The sequence below is a fragment of the Mercurialis annua genome, linkage group LG2 (genome assembly GCF_937616625.2).
Source record: "Mercurialis annua linkage group LG2, ddMerAnnu1.2, whole genome shotgun sequence".
In the NCBI taxonomy this organism is placed as follows: Eukaryota; Viridiplantae; Streptophyta; class Magnoliopsida; order Malpighiales; family Euphorbiaceae; genus Mercurialis; species Mercurialis annua.
In genome coordinates, this window is record NC_065571.1 from 17,252,719 (window position 1) to 17,276,796 (window position 24,078).

The 24,078-nt window shown below is 41.0% G+C and overlaps 2 protein-coding genes across 3 annotated transcripts; both read left to right on the forward strand.

Moving 5' to 3' along the window:
• The first annotated feature begins 3,906 nt into the window (after positions 1-3,906).
• LOC126668296 (uncharacterized) lies at positions 3,907-6,452 on the forward strand. The gene is made up of 5 exons (XM_050361499.1): positions 3,907-3,929; positions 3,977-4,966; positions 5,049-5,313; positions 5,443-5,955; positions 6,333-6,452. The coding sequence occupies exons 1-5, from the start codon at positions 3,907-3,909 to the stop codon at positions 6,450-6,452; spliced, it is 1,911 nt and encodes a 636-aa protein (XP_050217456.1).
• Positions 6,453-20,955: 14,503 nt separating this feature from the next.
• Positions 20,956-23,650, forward strand: LOC126667010 (protein LIGHT-DEPENDENT SHORT HYPOCOTYLS 10-like). Of its 2 annotated transcripts, XR_007638039.2 has the most exons (3): positions 20,956-21,702; positions 23,167-23,283; positions 23,529-23,650. XR_007638039.2 is itself a non-coding variant. In XM_050359953.2 (2 exons), exon 1 carries the CDS (start codon positions 21,138-21,140, stop codon positions 21,693-21,695), a length of 558 nt encoding a protein of 185 aa, XP_050215910.1. In that variant the 5' UTR covers positions 20,956-21,137; the 3' UTR covers positions 21,696-21,702; positions 23,167-23,479. The 2 variants fall into 2 exon arrangements, 1 of the variants encoding a protein (XP_050215910.1); XM_050359953.2 differs by lacking the exon at positions 23,529-23,650 and having other exon boundaries at positions 23,167-23,479.
• Positions 23,651-24,078: the final 428 nt, after the last annotated feature.

The following is a 24,078-nucleotide window of genomic DNA, read 5'->3' on the forward strand; positions in this document are numbered from 1 at the left end:
ACAGAGGGCATTCTGGCGGAACCAACACGGAAGGTACGTTCACTTTTCATGATAGTTGACATGCTTCTAGCATATAATGGTATTCTTGGTAGACCTATGTTGTATAGCACAGGTGCAGTGACTAGTATTCGTTACTTAATGATGAAAATCCCAGTGGGAAACGAGGTCATAACTGTTAGGGGAAATCAAACCCTGTCTAGACAGTGTTACATGGCAACTATGGGCAGCACGGTGGAAACAATGAACATCAATACACCGGAGCTGCTCCTCTGAGAGAAAAAGGCTCAGAAACCCCGTGAAAACTTAGAAACGATCGAACTTACAGAGGGATCCGAGATGTGTATGAAGCTGGGGGTAGATTGGCCAACCGAGCACCGGGAAGCTATCATAGCTCGGATAAAACAGTATGTGGAGGAGTTTACCAACAAGCCAGAGGACATCGGGGGGGGGGGGGGGGGGGTAGACCCGAAGATAATCTCGCACAAGTTAAACGTGGATGCTAAGTGCAAGCCTGTCAAGCAAAAGAAAAGAACTTTCTCTCTAGAGAAACAGATTGCTATCCGAGACGAAGTTGAGAAGCTTTTGAAAGCCGGGTTCATCAGGAAAGTGGATTATCCTGAGTGGCTGGCCAATGTGGTCTTGATCAAGAAGTCTAACAGTAGATGGAGGCTTTGTATAGATTTCACTGATCTAAACAATGCCTGCCCGAAAGACAGTTTCCCTCTGCCGAACATTGACCAACTGGTGGACGCAACGTGTGGATTCGCAGTCTATGCATTCTTAGATGCCTCGCAGGGATATCACCAGATCCCGATGAACAAAGACGATGAAGAAAAGACAGCATTCACCACGGATCTGGGGACATATTGCTACAAGAAGATGCCTTTCGGTTTGAAAAATGTCGGGGCAACCTATCAAAGACTCATGAATCACGTCTTCAAAGATCAACTGGGCAAGAACGTCGAGGTTTATGTAGACGACGTAGTCGTGAAATCCAGAGGTATTGAGTATCACGCAGGGGACCTGGCAGAAACTTTTGAAAAGCTGAAGGGTTTCAACCTCAAGCTGAACCCGGAGAAGTGTGTCTTTGCAGTCCGGTCTGGGAAATTTCTTGGGCACCTCATCTCGGAGAAAGGCATCGAGGCGAACCCGGAGAAAATCGAGGCAGTAATGAACATGAAAGCCCCAAGCTCGGTAAGAGAAGTGCAAAAGTTGAATGGAAGAGTCACGGCACTGGGAAGGTTCATGAGTTGTTCGGCCAAACGATGTTTGCCATTTTTCAAAATCCTGAAGAATACAAAGAATTTCAAGTGGACAGAGGAGTGCAATACAGCTTTTGAAGAGCTGAAGGTTTACCTTAGCACACCCCCAGTGCTAGGTAGACCCGAGCCAGGAGAAATCTGTAATACCCTGTAAGTTCAGGTGCAGTTTAGTGCAACGTGTCCGGTAGAGAAGGACCGGAGTTACAGAAATAAAGATATTGGATATAAAAGAAAAGGATAATATGGAGTAGGACGTAATTGTTTATGGATTGGAATAAGAAAATAAGAAAAAATATCAAGAAAAGTCACAAACTAGAGTTCAGGGACTAAAGTGGTAATTTAACCAGTTAAGTCCGAAAATGGAATTATTTCGCCAAGGTCCGCGAAATGTTTTATATTATTGGTGGTAAAAGTTTCAGGTCAATCGGAGACCTTTTAAAATTTGGACGCGGATTCATTTTGGGCTAAATTGTCAGTTTTGAAGAATTCAAGGATCAAAGTGCAAATTAACCAATTTAGCCTCGAGAATAGCAATCGGAAGATTATCGACGAGAATAGTTATATTTGGAGTAGTATTATTTATTGGGATATAAATAATACGTAGATATTCGAGTTTAAATGAATAAATAACCGTTTAGTTAAAATTGAAAGTTTAAAAGAGAAATGGTTTAAGTTAAAGAAATGAAGGATTAAAAGAGTACATTAACCAAGATATATATAAGAATTCCTTAAGCATAAGGAAATGAGGAAAGGATCAGAAGGAATGATCCAGAGAAGAGAGAAAATGACGATCACCGTCGTTTCGCCGCCGTTTCGCCGTTCGACGTCCGATTCAAGTGATTCAAGCGGCAATTTCTTTAGAATCGAATTCTCTATCGATATCAAGCATCGTTTTAAGGTAATAATCTGATAATTTGGTGGAAAATTCGAGTATATAGCCGTTTTGATTATAATTAGGAATTTAATGATTTTGGATCGTTTTTAACGTTTTTGGAAAAACGAAGTTGCGGGTTTTGAAGGAAATGAGGTTTTATACGTGTATGGCGGAAGATAGCACGACGGAAAGCCCGGAAACGACGTTTCCAGGGGCTGCGTTCAGGTCGCACGTGGTGTGCGATCGCACACCCGTGGTGTGCGAACGCACACCTGTGATGGTGTGCGAACGCACACCAGCGGTGTGCGGACGCACACCAGTGATGGTGTGCGGACGCACACCCATGGTGTGCGGACGCACATCACCCTGTGCGAGCGCACAGTGGGTCCGCGGGGACCAAAGTTGACTTTTTGCCCGAGGAACTAAAATGGACTTTTAGTCTTAAGGAAATGGGATTTTGATATTTTTTAATATTAGATCTTAAAAACGATTGAGGACTCCGATATAATAAAAAGAGATATAACAAGTATCTCGACTAAGTGTCAGAACACGACCAAAGCTAAGAGTCGTATTGGGAATACGATCGTATTAACCTAAGTTTATAACTTAGAGTTTTGATATTAAGCCTACGTTTATGAATTAAACGTACGTATGATTTGAATAGGAAGTGGATACATCGACGAGGTACGAGATCGACGAGCTGGAATAGTTAAAAGAGTGAATGACGTGTGGAGCTTACGTTTGGATATAAGGAATAGCGATCGTTGTGAGTTAAACTTTACTTTGAGTATTATTACGCAATAGATAGTTTTTATATTATAAATATAATATTAAACTACATCGCATGCTATAGTATTTTATCGATAGAAATGAATTTGTGCATCGTATTATCGAATATATATAGATTGTGAAAACTAGTATATGATCCGGGGGAAACAAGCTACCTATTGGGTGTCAATAGGCTGTGTGATTACCAGCGTCCGGGTAAGTCATAGATAGAGATTGCATTGATTGTTTATCATACTTGTTTGTGCATGCGATACAAGGCCTACTTGGTTGAACTATCCCGGGGCCTGTATCTGCGAGTTGACTGGTGGAATTATCCCGGACTCATATCGATCGATCGTTAAATGTTGTGATGGTGTACAGTATGCATGCTAAGAGACTAGGGTTTCGATCGGATCAAATGCTTGAAGTATAATATGTTTGTATATATGTGTTTTGTTTTAAATGCGATGTTATTTTCTATAATACCTTAGTAATGTGTTATCTCACTCAGTATTTCCCCAAATACTGACCCCTCACATTGATGTTTTCCAGGTGTATAGAGTCGGATCAGACAGACCGTCTTTGGTGTGCTGGGTACAAGACCCCTTGGTGCTGCAGTAGTATACGTGTGACGAGTCTTAGCCTAGTATAGTTAGGTCTTATAGGTTGTGTACGTGTTTAATGTTTGTTTGATGTGACGTCTTTTGGTTGTCAGTTTTTGTATTGATCGATAGATGGGCTAGTACGTACCAGTTACGGAAGTGAAATGCCCACTATGATTGTATCGATGATGTGTTTATATATGATGCTATGTTATGATTGTAAACGTGTCTTTCTTATTACACGTTTATAGGATAGTTGTGTTTGCGTTTCCGCGAAAAAGTTAGAGTAGTTTTAGGCTTGCTACGGGTTTCGGAGCTACCACTCCCATTCCCTAGCGCCGGTCTCGGCTCAATAATTTGGGTCGTGACAAAATCTTATACCTGTATCTCTCGGTGAATGATGAGACAGCAGCGGCAGTCTTGGTGAAGGAAGATAAAGGTCTGCAGACCCCAGTTGACTATCTCAGCAGGGTCCTGAAAGACCCGGAGGTCAGATATCCAAAAATTGAGAAATTTGCTTTGGCATTGAAAGTGGCAGCGGAAAAACTAAGGAGATATTTCGAAGCCCACATCATCGTAGTACGGACGAACCAACCTCTGAGAAAGGCGTTGCAGAGGCCAGAAATGTCAGGATGGCTGGTCAGCTGGTCGGTCCAGTTGGGAGGATACGACATCCGGTATGAACCGAGACCGGCTCTGAAAGCGCAAGTGTTGGCTGATTTCATAGCCGAGACCACAGCGAGTGACCAACCTGAGGAGGCTGATGAACAACTTCTACAGTGGGTCTTAGAAGTCGATGGGGCATCAAATCTGGAAGGATCTGGGGCAGGCGTAGTCTTGAAAGGCCCTCACGGAGTTACACTCCGAAGCTCGGTGAGATTCGATTTCCCGGCATCCGACAATGCCGCGGAATACGAGGCTCTGTTGATCGGATTGAGAATGGTAAACGTGGTCAAAGCCGAGCATGTAACGATAAAGAGCGATTCTCAGTTGGTCGTTTGTCAGATCCTGGGTACTTTCGAAGCTCGGGATCCAGAAATGAGAAGATACGTTGACAGAGTCAAGTTCTTATTGAACAAGATTCAGGAGCTCGGAGGAAAATGGGTGATAGAACAAGTTCCCCATTTGGAAAATCAAGAAGCCGACGTACTGGCCAAAGCAGCAACAGTGAATGAAAAGATACCGGGGGTCCATTTCTCTGTTCAAAAGCATTCCAGCATCGACAACCACGAAACCATCTTTCTGACTCAGCCTTTGGAAAATTGGATGCAAGGCATAGCCCACTACCTGATGGACGGAACTCTGCCACAGAACAGAGACAAAGAATACAAAAATCTTGCGACAAGCCCTGTACTACGCTTTCCTCGACGGAGTCTTGTACAGGAAGTCATTCACCCACCCGTGGTCGAGATGCCTAACAGTAGAGGAGGGGGAATATGTTCTGAGGGAAATACACGAAGGTATCTGTGGGGCACACATAGCTCCTCGCATGTTGGCAAAGAAAGCAGTTTTGCAAGGATAATACTGGCCCCTGATGGTCAGGCAGGCAGAGGAGATAGTAAAAAAGTGTGAGAACTGTCAGAGGCATCAGAACATCCGACATGCTCCAACCACAGAGCAGTGTCCTATCACCAGTCCTTGGCCATTTGCAACATGGGGGATCGACATCCTGGGACCTTTCACGCCAACCACGGGGCAGAAAAAGTTCTTGATAGTGGCAGTAGATCACTTTACGAAGTGGATCGAGGTAGAAGCGGTGAGCACCATCACGGAAGCTCGGATTCAGGATTTCTTCTGGAGGCAAATTGTATGTCGATTCGGGATACCCTGAGCGTTGGTAACTGACAACGGGAAGCAATTCAACTGCCGAGCTTTTAAAGAGTTTTGCAACGACTTGCACATCGACTTGCGCTTCACTTCGGTTGTTCATCCGCAGAGCAATGGGATGACCGAGGTAACCAACCGAACAATTCTAAAAGGGCTTAAGGCCAGGCTGGGACAGTATGATAAGCAATGGCTGGAAGAGCTACCTAAGGTCATCTGGGCTTACCGAACTACTCCGAGGGCCGGGACAGGAGACACCCCGTTTTCTCTAACATACGGGTGTGAGGCAATGATACCAGTGGAGATCGGGATGCCAACCCTGAGAGTCCAGTTCTTTGATGAGGCCAAGAACGAGGAAGAGCAGAAGTTATGCCTAGACCTGTTGGAGGAACGAAGAGAGCAGGCAGCGCTGAGAATCGAAGCATACAAGCAAAGAATGGCTAAGTATCATAACAAGAGAGTCAAACCTCTGAGTTTTCAAGTTGGAGATCTGGTCTTGCGACGGGCAGATATTGCTAAGGGTAATGCTGGTGTGGGAAAGCTCGAACCCAACTGGGAAGGCCCATATCGGGTCACAGAGGTCGGACGAGTAGGAGCTTACAAGATAGCACACATGTCGGGCAGAGTGCTCCCGAGAACGTGGAACTCCCAGGTTCTTCGGAAATACTATCAGTAGCCACTCGTTTTTATTTTGAGGTACCTAGGGGTTTTTTCACTTATGTTTGAGTTAGGCTTTTGTAAAACTCAAACATAAGTTTTTTCCCTCAATGAATAAAAAAGATTAAAAAGAATTCATGTCCTTCTTTCAAAACCCGAGCAATCTACTCGGTAAAAAATCCACGGGCTATGTGTCATCCACGGGCTATGTGCCACCAGCGGGCTATATGCCACCAGCGGGCTATATGCCATCCACGAGCTATGTGCCATCTACGGGCTATGTGCCACCAGCGGGCTATGTGCCATCCACGGGCTATGTGCCATCTACGGGCTATGTGCCACCAGCGGGCTATGTGCCATCCACGAGCTATTTGCCACCATCTACGGGCTATGTGCCACCAGCGGGCTACGCGCCATCAACAGGCCAAGTGCCACCTACGGACCATTCGTAATCCCGAGCAATGATAACCCCGAGCTATCGAGAGTCCGCAGATTACTAACACCGACCAACTTGTCTTAACTTGATCACGGAATAACAAAGAACCTATACTAGCATTTTTCTCCCAAATCTGAGTCAAGAATCCATGAAGAAAACTAGAAAATTCACACTACCAAAACCAGCTCGGAAACCGAACCGAGTTGGTCACGAAAACATGTTATCACATACATAGACAAAATCTTCAAAGATACAAAACAGGGCAGAAATTCACTCAAAGAAACAACACTGACATAACAAGAAAACATAGGCATGCCGACAAGCAAAAAACGGGTTATATATAACAACTAGGGAAAATGTTCAAGCCTTGCAAAAAAAAAAGAGCCCGGAGCTCAGCATTCAAAAGTTACAAATTGTAAAAACAAAGACAAACTGTTCAAATTTACAGATCTAATTAGGACCCAGATCCTGATTGTCAGCCAGGTAATCCTCAATGTCTGCCGGCATATCATAATCCTCGGGCAACTCTTTAGCCCGGCGGTGTAGCTCAAAGACATCCAGTTTAAAATCAGACACGTCGGTGTCAGCCCCAAACCGGCCCCTCACAAACTCGCCAACTTGAATCTCGCCGACGTGCAGCATCCTGCGAAAATCTTCATACAAGTCCTCCTCTCGGGTGGCACTCTCGGCAACTTGGGCCTCGGCTTTCTCGACTCGATCGACAGCTCCCGCCAACTTCTTCTTAAGATCTTCCACAGAATCCCGGAGTCCCTTGGAAGCCAGGTCGTTGCGACGGGTAACATCAGCAAGCTGCTTCGAGAAATCCTCCTTCTCAGCAGATTTCTCAGTCTCCAGATGACCGACGTCGCTCCTCAACTTTTCTAGCATCTCCAAATCCTCCGACCTCCGATCCTCGGAGTCTTTGAGTTGCTTCTCCAACTTGGCAACTAAGTTCGCCCCGGCAGAAGCCTTTTGTTCAGCCTCAGTAGCTCTTTTCTCAGCATTTCGAACCTTAGCCTGCTCAGACAGAAGAAGGTTCTTGGCCAGCAAAAGGTCGACCTCATTCTTATTGGCATTCTGGTCTGCCAAGTAGGATACTTGAGCTGCCTGAAATCAGAAATCAAATACTCTATAAGTACAGGGCAAAAAACACAACACGAAAAATTACTAAGTAAAATGTAAAAATACCTGGAGACAGAGAGAGGAGACAACAGCCAATAAATCCTCCGGCTTGTGAGTTTTATAGTGGGCCAAGTCGATAGGCAAAGTGGTTACCCGGGCCACATCACCTGCAATAGGAAGCTCGTTCAAGGTAGCTCGGGCACCATCATTGTGACGACTTACCCACTCGGCGAAGCTAGCCCGAGTTATCGTCTGTGGACCCGAGGCCGCCGTGCTAGAGTCTGAAGATACATCCGGCAGATCAGCCAGGGAAGCACGGGGGGCTATAGAGCTCGGGCCAGTCGCCCCAGGAGCAACCCCTCGGGGATCAGCTTTTTTCTGGACCGGACCATCTACGGTCTCGGTTGAATCTAAGTTTACAAAGGGGATGGTCCCCACGGGCTCCGCGGTAGGGGGAATCTCTATCCCACCCGGCAACTGAACCCGAAGAGGCACGGGGTTCAGGCCCACCTCGGGGACAGCGTTCTCCGCAACCTCGGGCCTCGACATGCCGGGAGCTGCGGGAGCTGCGGGAGCTGCGGGAGTTTTAGCAGTAGGAGCAGGTGCCGGGGTAGTAGCTCGGCTCACCGGTCTTTTGCGTTTCTTACCAGCAAGCTTGGCCACATCAATGCTATTCACTGCAGAAAACAACCAATAACGGTCAAAATAAAGACAAGCAAGTTAAAACAAAAAAAAACAACAAAGAAAACAGGCACCAGGAGCCGAGCTCTTCCAATATTCGAAAAACATCTTGGGACAAAGATCATCAGCATGAGCTTTGTCCCCCGCGGGAGCTGCATCCCGGAGCTTGACAATATCGGCCGATTCCAAAGGGGCAGGGACATGGAACCACTTGTCCGGTTTATAACACTTGTCCCGCCAAGTAGTCACCATCCCCTCAAAGGCAGTCGGATGGGTGATCTGGAAGTAATCCTCTTTGAAGTCCCTCAAGGAGTCAGTTATCCCAGTAACCAAACCTCCCGCTACCTCCTTCCTCTCCCCTCGAGACCGGATGTACGCGAAATGATTCCGGTCTTTTAGCGACATAAGATACAAACAACAAAAAAGTCGCATAGAATCCACCACACCGTTCTGCTGACACAACCGCAAGAAGCAAGAATAATGCCGAACTCCGTTCGGATGGATCTGAGACAGCGGCACTTCAAAGTAATTACTTAACCGTTTGTTCTGCTCCAAGGTCAGCATGATCGTATCCTTAGGAGGCGCGTCGTTTAATCTTTTCCCCTCCGGGATTACGGATAGTTGATACTCCTCCGGGATACCAAAAGTTGCCCGCGCAGCATCCAAAAAACCAGCGGTGCACCATGACACTTTAATGTCCCGGTCATCGGGCTGGCCACCGACATCCGCGGTTGTGCTTTTTCCCTTTGCTTTCTTCGAGACTCGAGGTCGGGAGGTCCCCGCCTCCTCCGCCTCCAAGAAATTAGCTCGGCTAGACCGAACTACGTGAAATTCGACAGACGCCTCAGCCGTCCCTTGATCATCATCGTCGTAACCCCTCCCCTCCTCACGTTCTGATGATTCACCCGACATACCTAAGAACAAGAAAACAAGCTCGGATGAGGCAAGTCTCACTAAATAAACAAAGTGAACAAAAGAAAAACAAAAATCGTGGATCAACAAAGGATTCCTAGAGGGTGAAATCATCAGAACATGAAGAACATCAAACGGAATCTCCAGATTTCTGGAGATTCACTCCCCAAACAAAGGACACAACCCTGAATTTCCAAATCTGGAAATCCAGACCCCAAACAAAACCACACAGGAACAACAAAAATAATAAAATCACAGTGAGCAAAGGCCACGAAACATGAAAAACAATGAATTCTGGGAAACGAAATAAACTCTCAAACATTACATAAACGCAGAAGGAAAAACAAGTATCAATTCCTAGGAAAAACTTCCGAAGCAAGCAAGGAACAAATAACAGAAACTAGGCACCACAAACACAACATTCAAGTCATCACAGGTACGAAGAACATAAAATTTAATAGACAAACTAGAAAAACTTACTTGTATATGAAGCAGAGAACCTTCGAAGAACAATAGAAAATCCTTCGGCGTAGACAGCAACAGGAACTGAAAGATTCAAAAACACCAGATAATCCTTCGCCAAAGAGAACATAGAGAACTTTCAAACTCAGAAACACGATGAAGACTGAGAAAAATCAAAGCACACAAGTTTCCTTTTTTAACACAGAGAGAAAACGAGAAAGACGAAGATGAAAAGTTTAATCAGTTTTTGAAAAATGAAATTTATAACTGAAAAAGAGAGGGAAATTGAAAGGACACGCCTTTAATTTTTTCTCTCTCCTCCCACTCAAAGCGTCTCCTAGAAAATTGCACTAGCAATAACTGCTAGACACGTGGCTGAAACGTGCGTTGAAGCACAACCGCCATCCAGGACACCCATGTAATACCCTGTAAGTTCATGTGCCGTTTAGTGCAACGTGTCCGGCAGAGAAGGACCGGAGTTGCAGAGATAAAGATATTGGATATTAAAGAAAAGGATAATATGGAGTAAGACGTATATGTTTGAGGATTAGAATAAGAAAATAAGGAAAAATGCTAAGAAAAGTCACAAACTATAGATCAGGGACTAAAGTGGTAATTTAACCAGTTAAGTCCGAAAATGGAATTATTTCGCCACGGTCCGCGAAATGTTTTATAGTATTGGTGGTAAAAGTTTCAGGTCAATCGGAGACCTTTTAAAATTTGGACGCGGATTCATTTTGGGCTAGTACGTACCAGTTACGGAAGTGAAATGCCCACTATGATTGTATCGATGATGTGTTTATATATGATGTTATGTAATGATTGTAAACGTGTCTTTCTTATTACACGTTTATAGGATAGTTGTGTTTGCGTTTCCGCGAAAAAGTTAGAGTGGTTTTAGGCTTGCTACGGGTTTCGGAGCTACCACTCCCATTCCCTAGCGCCGGTCTCGGCTCAATAATTTGGGTCGTGACAAAGTTGGTATCAGAGCAGTTGGTCCAGTTACCTCTGCTAATATGTGATTTGAGTGCAGTTGGTCCATGATACCACTGCGAGTCTGTGATTGGTGTTTGTTTGTTCCTAGGTATTAGGTCATTAGACTAAGCTAGGAACTACTGCAGCTATAGAATTGAGCCATGTCTGATCCAAGTCGTTTGTATTATTTGTTTTGTGATCGAATTGATTGATTGTGAATTTTTGATTGATTGAGAATTCTTGTTTGTTTCATTATGATAAGTATGATCGATGGATTGTGAAATTCTTGTTTGTTTCATTATGACAAGTATGATCGATGGATTGTGAAACCTTTGTTTGTTTCTTTGCGAAATACGTATATGACGTATAGATGGTATCAAAATCGAATTATCGAAATGTCGAGATGTGCATGAAGAAAAAGTATGAAGTTATAGAAGTGGAAGAACTTATCGTGAACAGAGTTTAAATGTCTAGAGAACTTACAAAACTCGAAGTTTAAAACTTTTTGAAAGTTGTTTGTGTAAACGATTTTGAAAACATAGTTGTGCCTAGACCCGCGATAGTCATCTATAAGTGCCACGACATTGATAGAAGTGCATCACTACATATATCTGTACATACATCAATAGGACATGCATCATATGCATTATGTTCGGACGAAAAGGTAAGATGTGGCAACTCTTTGGGGATGAGAGACATCATCACCCTAGTGCACAATTTTGTTAAAATGAAAATGAAATTTGATTTAAAGTTCAAGATGAATCGTTTTATCGAAAGAGTTTTGAAAGAGTTTTGTTTTCATGTAAGTATACCTAGACCAGAACTCTGTGACGGAAGTGAAGTGCTCGCGAGCAAGCTGCGGTCAAGACCAAGAGGCGAATGTATACGTATAGTTGCGAAAACATAGACGTTATGCTTCTAGGATATGAACTTAGTTTCGAGTTAACGAGCTAGTATATAGTTAAGATCGTGAATACGTTGGACAGTGATATGTACCCGATTAGTGATGTGTTAGAAAGTAAGTATTTCTTTGACGGGATGTCAAAGATCTTAAACAAGGATATAAGAGAAGAAGTGGATATGAAGGATGAAGTTTGTATAAGAGAAGTGAATGATAGATGTACGTGAATAGCGGAATGAAAATGATTGGACGGTGAACTAGGACGTTCATATTGTATGATAGGAGTATGAAAAGAGGATAGTTGAGTATAGGAATCGATTTATAGTTTATGCTTTGAAGATAGAAGATTGCCCTTATGATAAGATGAGGTGGATATTGTGTGATATTAGAAAGACGTCGGATTTAATAAGGATATCGGCGATAGATGTACAAGGATAGGAGCGACGAGTCAAGAAAGCGTGTGATGGAATACAAAGTATATAGTATTGAATGTTAAACAAGGAACAAATGAAAAGGGTAAAGGGTTTAAGATAAGTAAAAAGGTTGTATGAAAATTCGAGGACGAATTTTTATAAGGGGGGAAGAATGTAATACCCTGTAAGTTCATGTGTCGTTTAGTGCAACGTGTCCGGCAGAGAAGGACCGGAGTTGCAGAGATAAAGATATTGGATATTAAAGAAAAGGATAATATGGAGTAAGACGTATATGTTTGAGGATTAGAATAAGAAAATAAGGAAAAATGCTAAGAAAAGTCACAAACTATAGATCAGGGACTAAAGTGGTAATTTAACCAGTTAAGTCCGAAAATGGAATTATTTCGCCACGGTCCGCGAAATGTTTTATAGTATTGGTGGTAAAAGTTTCAGGTCAATCGGAGACCTTTTAAAATTTGGACGCGGATTCATTTTGGGCTAGTACGTACCAGTTACGGAAGTGAAATGCCCACTATGATTGTATCGATGATGTGTTTATATATGATGTTATGTAATGATTGTAAACGTGTCTTTCTTATTACACGTTTATAGGATAGTTGTGTTTGCGTTTCCGCGAAAAAGTTAGAGTGGTTTTAGGCTTGCTACGGGTTTCGGAGCTACCACTCCCATTCCCTAGCGCCGGTCTCGGCTCAATAATTTGGGTCGTGACAACCCATCCCAACAGTTGTCATGCACACCACCTCGAAAGGACAGGTCCTTTCACATCACCATATCCCTCCAGCTAATCCCTCTGACAAGCAGCTCGGTGTCAGAAAGGTTTGACAAAAAGGACATTTCGCGCTAACGCTCACGTGACTTGAGACTCCGGAGAACATTACCAGCTCGGACATAAATATCCGACACACTGGGGGGGACTAGTGATAACGTAGCACATCTAGCAGGGGCGAAGCAACCTCGCCAGGAACGAACATCGCTAAGTCAAGCATTTCACCGACCTGATAATAACGTCCGACCTTCTCAGAATCATAGATCACACGACTTGGGGGGTCATCGGATCGATGGGCATCCGAACATCATCTGAGACATTCATGTCCGATAAGGTCGAACCAAGGATTCTATCCGGGCTCCGAGTTATATTCGACTCAGACCCGGGCCGAGCTCCGGGTTCATAGACCCGAAAGATCGGATCATGCAACCCGAGCTTCGAGCTCAAATACCAGAACCATGATAACTTGGTCCCCAAGTTATCCGAGCTTCAAGGTCCGACCGGGCTCCGAGGTCCTGGCCAAGAGCACACGCTCGTGTACCAGATCCTGGGACCACAGAAGATCTTCTGACAGGTACGTGAGGAATGTTCCCTCTGACACACCTAACAAACCGCGCCTCCCGCAGGGATATTCTGCCACGTCGGCATAACTGAATTCTGGGACCGCATGGCTCACAGCCTGCCAGCAAGGCAGGTTTGTCCTTAAACCCTAGCTATAAATAGAGGGTTTAAGGACAAACCCTAGGTAACTTTCTCTTCTCTACTCTCTGAATACTCCTTTTCCTTTCTTCTTCTTTCTCTACCTCAAAACCTTACTTGAGCGTCGGAGTGAACGTCTGGTGACCCCCACCGGAGTTCCTTCTGACCTCTGTCTGCTTGTGGTGTGCAGGTTGATAAAGCTCGGATCTAGTTTGGTGATTTATCAAATACCATCTGAGATAATGAAATCAAAAGCACGATGCAGTTAAGAGCAATAAAACAACTCACGTGTACAGCAGGCCACACCCCAGAAATACGGGATCCCCCACGGACCACTCGGTCCATGCTGGTGTAAAGATAAGCCAAAGCAGCGGACCCTCAGTCATACGAACTAACCACGTCTAAGTCCTCCACGGCTGGCAGCACACAGAGTGGCAGAGTCGCACCTGAACTACAGAACATAGTAGACCCCAACAGATAACAGAGAAAAGCCCTGGAAATCATATCAACCTCGTCGCTAGTCCGGGGAAAGCTCTCCTTATAACGATCATACAACTCAGGATGCCGAATGCTGCGACCCTTCATCTCCGGAACAAAACCCAGCATCTCAAAGATGTACGCATCCCTCTAAGGATAGAATCCTAAACCACTGTCAAAAGGCACAGGAGCACCTCCAAAAGAAATCCCAGTAAACAGCGAAAAGTCCAGAGGAGTCATTGTTAGCTCCCCAACCGGTAAATGAAAAGTGTGGGTAGTATCCATCCACCGCTCCATCAGCGCACGCAGAGAAACGTTGTCATATATCCTCGTTGCAGTAAACAGACCACTAGCAAGACGTCCAAAACCCGTAGCATCTACCCGGGAACGAACAGCAGCAGGCAAAGTGCCGTACCATATACGCGCATCCACAAAGTTCCCGGACGTACGGAATATGTCTCGCAAAAAGATCAAAGCAGAGTCAGAATCATCAAAAACCGAACTGGAAAAGACGAAAAACGCATCGGGAGTCGCGTGCCACAGAGGCACTGGCGCCATCGTCACGGCGCCAGTGTCACTGGCGGCGCCGCAAGCTTATCCTGGCAGCACCGCCAGTATATAGTGGCGGCGGCGCCACTATGACCTGGCGCCACCGCCACTTTTCCCCCTCCTCCGGGACGAATTTTTGGGGACTGGGCCCACTGTCGATGAAGTTTCGACAATATTACGGACATATTTCAAATATACAAACAACAAAAGGTCTATCTACAAGCCAAAAACGATGAAAAACGTACCTCGCGATGAGCCTTGGCGCACAAGTGTCCCTCTAGACGCAACAAGAGCGGAACCTCTTCATCCGCCTCCAGTAGAGCAGAATGCCGGTCAGCCTGGCGGTTAAGATCAATGCACGGTTCCCTAAAAGTCCAGGGTGGTGCCATAGCTCAAATACTCAAATTCAGAGAACAAGGAAATAAGAAAAAGAATACAAAATGAGAAATGAGGGGATGACTCTCTTAAAAGGCACAAGCCACTAAAAGACGAAAAATCACATCCTTCGTGGATATGCCAAAAAGATACCTCTAAGGATGCAAGGCCAGAAGATGGAACCGCCAAAGAAATACAGACACCTTAGAGGAGGAACATTCAGAAAAATACAAACCCCCAGAGGAGGAATAGCTAGAAAAATACAGACACCCCAGAGGAGGAACAACCAAAAAAATACAGACACCCTAGAAGACGGGACAGATACAAACATCCCAGAGGATGAACAACTTGAAAAATGCAGGCACCTCAAGAAGACGGAATAGCCGGAAAAATACAAACACCCCACAGGATGAACAGTCAGAAAAGTACATACATACCAGAAGACGACAAGACCCCGAGCCTTCAGACAAGTCCCAGAGCCTGCAGACAAGACCCCGAGCCTTCAGACAAGTCCCCGAGCCTTCAAACAAGTCCCAGAGCCTTCAGAAAAAGACCCAGAGCCTTCATACAAGTCCCAAAGCCTTCAGACAAGACCCCGAGCTTTCAGACAAGTCCCAGAGCCTTCATAAAAAAGACCTAGAGCCTTCAGACAAGACCTCGAGCCTTCAGAAAAGTCATAGAGCCTTCAGACAAGACCCTGAGCCTTCAAACAAGTCCCAGAGACTTCAGAAAAAGCCAGAGCCTTCAGAACAAGCCCGAAGAGTTACCCAGAAGACGGGATACAAAAGAGCCAGACTCCGCAGATGGCATAAAGACGCTAAAATACGGTAGAGAAACACCGAAACATGGTATAAAGACACCATAAATGGAAGAAAGACGCCAAAGCCTGATGGAAAATGTCAGCATACGGTAAAAAGACACTGAAGCCTAGCAGAAAGACACCAGCATCCGTTAAGCGTGGAATAATTAACGGAATCCAGACACCTATGCAATATAGGTGGCCTTTGGAACGGCAAGGGATCCTGTCTGTCTATAAGAAAGCCTCGGGCAGGACAATTACCAGGGCTCAAGCCATCGAACCACTCTCGGGACGGCCGAGAGTTTATAGCTCCATTCCACGGAGCACACACTCAGGCAGCCCGGGCTCAACGGCAGTTGAGAAAACCACTCCCGGCCAGATGCGGAGTAGGCCAGAGTCATGCACCACAACGGGTAATGCTCAGGGCATTACCATACCACCAGGCGAGCAAGGGCCTCCGATGGTGGACAGTATCCTTGTCGCTCGTCTAACAACAAGTTTCTTCTTTAACAAAAATTGACCTACTTCGTCAATTCTCGTTAAAGAGGGGGCAAACTGTAGACACCTATTTTTCGGACAGGTAAAAAGTGATAAGGAACTGAAGCGTCCGATGATGATTTCCAGAGAAATCTGTCCGGGTGACGAGCTTTTGATTTGCTTGCTGGAATCTAAGCATGCGTAATCTGTGCACAGCTGTAAACTTGGAGGATTAAAACATAATTTGGCTTGAATAGCCCATAAAAATCCAAAGAGATTGTAATCTAAGTCTAGAAATTGGACTAATTTTGATATCTTAGAAGTTCATGGGCCAATTTGCAAGTTTGACGAGCTGGAATTGACCCTGACCAAATCCATAGGACCTTATTAGCCTTTTTTGATATGTTTAGACACAAAAATAGACTTTTAGAACCTTTTTACTTAGCCACCAAGTGTAAATACGAATTCAATAAATAAAATCCTAACTAAATAATTAAAACCTAATCCTAAATATATCTAGACTTATCACTTAACACTTCTTCAACCTTTATCCAAATTATAGCTAGGACGAACCTGTAAATACACATAAGCTAACCCTAGACCTAATTAAAGAATATAAATACAGTCTTAAGCCAGCCTGGCAAAAGGTGGCACAAAAACCCTAGATAGACAGACAGAAAATTCGGCCACTACCATAGAATAGGCAATCCGAAAATCACACACACACACACACACACAAAATCCAGTCCTGGAAACACCTAATACGCTTTGATTCTCCAAGAACACAAGCCCTACACAGATTCAAAGCTGGATTTCGCATCCACTTCGCCAACAAACGAGCCAAGGACTCAGAACGGTATTTCTGAGGACCCTCAATATTGTTCCTTTGATTTTCCATGAATTTGTATGTCATTAATTATCATAACTGCTGTAATTATGTGATTTAGGATGTATGTTTAGCTTATAGTTTATTTTGCCATAGAAATTGCCATGCTAAAGCTAATAATTAAATTGCTAAACTACCATGAAATTCGATGATAAGCATGTTAATCACTGTAATTAGTTGTTGTTAATGTTCAAAACCAGAAAACAATCAATTTAGAACTCTTAGAATGCATGTTTCTAGGAGATTTTACGTAGGTTTGCCATGAAAACCCTAAAATCGTACTTGCTGCCCAGAAAATAATTTGCATAGATGAGCTTTAAACACTTCGATTATGTGTTTTTTGGATTCCTTGTTCGATTTTATGCTGTTTTGACTATTTTTGCATGAAAAATGGAGTTAAAACGAGTGAGAACGAAGCAAAACAAAAACGACCCAGAAACTGCCGACGAACCGCCGCCGCCGCTGAAGCCGGCGGTGCCGCCACGTCATACTTCCGGCACCGGCACCATGAACTGGCGCCGTGTTCTTCCTCCCTAAGCTCCCCCAGGATTGCTTCCCAGATCTTTCAGACTTCGATCCAAACTTCCAGACGCGTTTTCGGGCTCATCCGAACTCTGAATTAGGCTCAGTTTTATTCCAGAAATATTGTTTTAGTTGTAGGACCTATTTGTAATAGTAAATGGGCTTAACCCGATGTTTTAGGGCCTCGAAGCCCACTATTGTAATCTGCCCAGCCAACCGGGCCCACGAGTCCGAGGCCCAGCGAACCAGCAACTTCCAGAGCCAATTCTGGGCTAAGCCGAACTCAGAATCAACTCCGGATCAAACCAATAGAACCGGATCGACGAGAGGCACAACTCTCGTGATCTGACCGAAGGCCAATTCTAATATGACCGATGGTCAAAACCCGCGCGAGTGCCAGGCACTCAAAGTCAACGAGGTCTAAAAGTATCTCTAACCTTGTATGTATATCCAACTGCCCATGAGCATGCTAGCACTGTTTACAGCTATCCAAAAACATCCAAATCCAGTAATAACCGGTTAAAGGACTAATCACTCAAAATTGGCCCATTAATGCAAATCCAGCCCATCACTTAGACATCGTAGGACTAACATGAAAAAATAGTAACGGTTGTATAGGTTTTTCAAGATCACCTAATAAAATCAATCAATCACACTTATACATCCGGTTTTAGGCTTTGTGCATGTAAAGTATCCAGACCAGCCAGACTTATGCTATTTGCTAGAAACCTCTAAGGTTAGATGTATGCTTAGGAGTACCTGCTACTTGCCTCAAATGTCAGTCCATATCGAGTCATATGCGCGTCAAACGTGTTTACTGCTTTCATACTTGTTTATTTACAGCTTTCATATCCTGTGAACTACATATACTGTTGAGATGAGATATAAAACGAATATGTCCAGAAAATAAAGGAGGTCCACGAACCCTTGTCTTTGGTCCGATGCACGATAGTCTTACCGGAGGCGAGTAAGGCTATCCATTCGGTTAAAAGGCATTTCCTAGTTGAACTAGGTGGCGACTCCATTTTTCAAACCATTTCCGGATCGAGAAGTCAGCCATAAGCCTTGGGCGAGCGGCCCCCGAACCCCGCTCCGCTCACACCATGGCATGCTCTTCATCTGGTTCATAGACTGGATATCATTCAAAGTGTCTCTCATTCTCTCAACTCTAAGAGAAATATCACTAAAGTTGTTCTTATTGAGGTTCTTTAGGTCAAATTCAACATTTTCAGCTTCTGAACAATTCTGAACATTTTGACCAAAACTTTAACTTTTCAATCCATTCAATCCAAAATTATTTAAAATTTCCAAATCATGTTAAATCAACCCCTTTATAACCAAAAATCATATCTTTAACCCTCAAATTTTCAATTTTCACACACACACACACACAAAAATTCAATCAAATTTACACCAAACATGTAATTTCCAATTCTAAGCATACCCATGTATTTATTTTCATGATCAAACCACATATATCCTTGCATGCATCCACTTGAACACTATAATTTATTAAAAAACCATAAATACAAAGTAATTCATTTGATCCAAGATTAATTTAACAATTCATCTCAAAATTATCAATTTTAATTATCCTTACCATGCTTAATTATAGAATTACATTTACCATGAATAATTTTGACATGGATCATACGTGCATGTTGAATTTACTAACTTTTTCATACAAAAGTTCCAAAATTCTCAAGCCATAATTTATCATAAAAACACATCAAAAGCAGAAATTCTTTAAAGGGTTTAAATCACTTACCCTCAAGCTCAACTCCTCCTAAAATTAAAATATTTTACCTAGGGAATCAAAAGATATGGATCTTCAAACTTCATGAATGATTTGATGAAAATCTTGAAAAACATCACCTTAGACCTTACATGCAACACTTGATTTATGGTTTAGATGACGATCAAAGAGTATTTGAATATTTGAATATGTGTATGGAGGCTTAGGGTAGAGTTTTATGGGTTTTAGAGAGAGGAACAAACCCTAGAAAGAGAAAAATGAGTGAAAAATGAATTGAACCCGAAATGGTCCTATTTATAAGCAATGCAGGCTAGTGATCCTTTTTGATTTTGACGATCGACTAGATATCCGATGGACGATCTCAATGGTCAAATCCTAGATAATATTCTTAAGAATAACATATGTCGAAATAAGCTCGATCCAACGGTTCAATCGAGAGATATCGGTTCAACATAAAAATATAGTAAAAATAGAAATGAGAATGAGGGACGGAAGGGGGGAGTATAATCTTTGTAAATTAGACAAAGGAACAATTTTTTTTTTTTTAAAATATAAAATTTTGCCATTAATATTGTATAGAATAAGAATACAAGTTTCAAATTGAAACATAAAACATACTTGAGTGTAAATTAAATTTTAAAACGAATTAAGTTAAAATTTTATTAATGTACGCATATTTCATATTTAGTCTTATTGAGGTCAATTATAAAAATTTATTTTATTATTTTAATATTGTACAGTAAAATGTTTATAAATTAATTTTCTTATAATTTAAATATTTAGTATATATAGTTCACCAGATAAAATTTAGGGTTAATTACATATAAAATCACCACTTTTATATATTTTTTTCATTTTTAATCACGTTTTTTAAAAGGTGTCATATAAATTTACCACCTTTCAATTTTTTTTTAAAATTTATTACCTATGAGAAAATTCGGTGTCTTCCTCCTCCCAAATAAATTTCATAGAACTAATATCTCCTAATTAAAACAAAAAATATCCTCCTCTTTCTTTTTTCTTGTCGATTCCGGTTGTCGAGTCAACAAATATACACCAAATTTTCACATGGTGATAGATTTGCAAAAAATTAAAAGGCGGTGAATTTATATAACCCCTTTAAGGACATAATTAAAGTGAAAAAAATATATAAATGTAATGATTTTATATAAAATTAACTCTAGAATTTATGGTTTTGTCACCGGCTGGATCATTGATATTATTTTGTAATTAAAAAGATAGTACAATCATTATATTGCTCATCTTAACAATTACATATAACTAAAATACTATTGGAATTTTAAATAAAATATTTTGAGATCATATGAATGAGATGTATCACCTCACTTCCTATATGACTCAATAAGATTGGTAAAAGAAACCCATAAACCATCCATTTTAGGCTCTGAAAAGAGTAAAAACGTACCAATTGCATATATAACCCTAACTAGGGTTTAAATCTAACTAGCTAGTAATGAGCTAGGCCTTTAGCCATTAGCTACTAATTAACCAAACCATGGTGCTAATTAAGCAAATACACTCCATAATGATTGCTCAGTTGATGGAAACAAAAATATATAAAAGTATTAGCTATATTTCTAATAGTACAATTATTTAAAGGAAGAAAAATAAAATAATAGTATTATCTAAAGCATTTTCATAGGACCCATATCATGTCTCCTCACTAGCCCCATAAATGATGTGATTTTATTTTTCTTTTTTCGGTGGATCTAATATAATACCAATTTTTCTAGACTAATAGATGATGTGATTTTATTCTATTTATTTAATTAATTAATTTACTTGATTTTCTTGGATATTTGCTTTCATCTTCTCCATCAAAAATAAACAAATCAAATATATTCTTCTCTCTTTGTTTAGTGTTAAGCATCAACTAAATAGATACTTAGTGTTTGTTGTTATGTCAGGAGCCAAAGGGAAAGATATAGCAGAAGGGTCATCAAGATCAGGTACTGGTGATACCACTGACCATCAGCAGCAGAGCTCACCGGCTCCGTTAAGCCGATACGAGTCGCAAAAGCGAAGAGACTGGAACACTTTCGGACAGTATTTGAGGAACCAGAGGCCTCCAGTTGGATTGTCTCAATGTAACGCGAATCAAGTGCTTGATTTCCTAAGATATCTTGATCAATTTGGAAAGACTAAGGTGCACTTACAAGGATGTGTGTTTTTCGGAGAGCCCGAACCACCGGGTCCTTGTACTTGTCCGCTTAAACAAGCGTGGGGTAGCCTCGACGCCCTGATCGGACGCCTAAGAGCAGCTTACGAAGAAAATGGTGGATTACCGGAGACGAACCCATTCGCTAGCGGTGCTATTCGAGTTTATCTCCGTGAAGTAAGAGATTCGCAAGCTAAGGCAAGAGGAATTCCTTATAAGAAGAAAAAGAAGAAGAGGAATACTAATAATCCTATCAAAACCCCTCATGATCACCACAGCTCCAGCTTTTCCATGCAGTAATTAATGGGTAAGTTTTGTCTAATTTAACTATTTTTCTTTCTTTAATTTCTCTTTGATGCATCAACTTAACTAATCTGACTCTAAATTTAATTTTTTAAAGCACTTTATAAACCCTAGCTAGGATACTTGGTTTGGAAACCCTAATTTGCATAGTACAAGTCTTTGAAGAAACATAAGGTATATATGTAATAGATGTAAAATAAAAAACAATATTACTTTAACATCTTATAAATACAATTTGATGGCATGATTATAGTGTAAAGTTTCCTCTTTATAATGTTCTTTTGGGATTCTGCTCGATCTTATGCCCGCCATGAATGGACTTGGTTAATTAAATCTTTAGCATTTGGAAAAATGAATACTAAAAGAATTTAGTATAATAATTGATATTTAATATATAGCTATAGTATGCTAAAATATAATTATATGTCATTTTCAGTATCTTTCAGAAAATTTCCTGATATGAAGAGCTAAAAACACTATCTAGGGTCAGCCAAAATGCTTACTCAGTGTATTAATTTGTTTGTTGCTAATAACATCAGCATGAGATTAATTTAATTAAGGTCTCCTAATATTTATTACAAATATGGTTTCAAGCTGCTTAATATCAAAAAAAAAGCTGCTTAATTTGTCTTGTCCTTAATTTGCAATATATTTTGTCTTTAATTATCTTTTATTTAATTTAACTTCCCATTATATATGTTATAGTGTCATTTTGTTTGGTAATCCAATATGTAATCAGTCTTTTTACCTGAACCAGATTGTCTTTTGTCTCCTTAGAGAAATCATAATTTGGCATTCTTTTATACTACCCCACAATACTCATTGCAATCTTCATATTAATTTTCTCAATAATTGATGAGATCTATTTATAAGTTTCATTATTGTTGAAACCATTATCATTACAAATTCTTATTAATTACTTCAATAATTTAGTAGCTATTTATTTGAGATGATTTTAAACTTCATTTATAGTTTCAATTTTTGAATGAATAAATTATTGATATATGATCAAAAGGTATCGAGCTCAATTTCTGGTTTGTTTTGTATTTAATTCGATATTTAATTACAAGGTAAAAGGGGAACTCGTATTTGATATGAATTAATTATTATTTGACACTCTTTAACATTTTGTGGCAGAATTTGGAAATCATCATTCATTGCAAATAGATCCAAAAAATATCAAAGTATTTACTACTCCCTCCGTCCCGTTTAAGAAGGGACATATCTCAATTTTTTTTGTCCCACGTAAGAAGGCCAAATCATAGTTTTTGTGCCATTTTACAAGAAATTATCTCTTATACCCTCATTTTCTCTTTCTATAATTAAAACTAATACTCTTAATCTATGTGTAAAAGGGATATGTCCCTTCTTAAGTGGGACGGAGGGAGTATTTGTTTAATCAAAGTTGCTTTTTCGAATTGCCGGTTGCTAAATTTATGTCTTGTCTTGTATTTATAATTAATTTCAGGCCCTCAAAATTTTTTTGGAGCTCAATCAACTGTTACTTGGATTGAGTGGATGATCTTCATTAATGGCAGAAGCATTGTAATGAAGTTGATGAACATAAAAGCAGAAGTTGAAGGGGGTAAGTAGCATTTTCTCCTCTGCCTTACTAAACATATAGTATAAGATCTGTTATCAGTTTTATGTACTGAATCACCTATGGAAATTAAAGTGAATTTATTTTCTCAAGTCTTGTTGCCATTACATCGTCCATACATATTAAATAGTTCTCGTGTAAAAAAATTATGAAGCTTAATTGAAATATATTTTTTTTATCATATTTTATTATTTTAATTTTTTCTAAGTCAATTTTATTCTTTAATTTAGGCATACAAATTCTTTCCACAATTAGGGGTGTAAACGGGCCAAATCGAATCTAAGTTAGGCCAAGCGTGAACTTGAGTGTTATATACAAGTTTGAGCTCGAGTTAGAGATCGAATGGGTCTAAATTTTTAAGTTTGAATTTGAACTTGAACAATTTCCGAAATACTCGATTTCGTGTTCGGGCTCGACGCAAGTTTAATAAAAATAAAAATAAATTATTATACAATAAGAATTTTAATGTATTTTAATTTTCTTCACTATTAAACATGTAATTGAACCAATTAATACATACCTTAATTTAGAGGTTTAAAAGCTAATTTAATAAAAAAAAGTTAAGATTTTACGTATACGAGAGGTCCATCTAGGCTGCTAATCTCACGAGTCTTTGTTATTGATATTTGACCTCGACAGATTTTTTCGAGTTGATTTCGAATAATTCATTATAATAGGTCAACTCATTTACACACCTATCCACAACATTATATATATATATATATATACATATATATACATATATATATGCTCATAAAATTTATTACGGTAAGCAGCCAA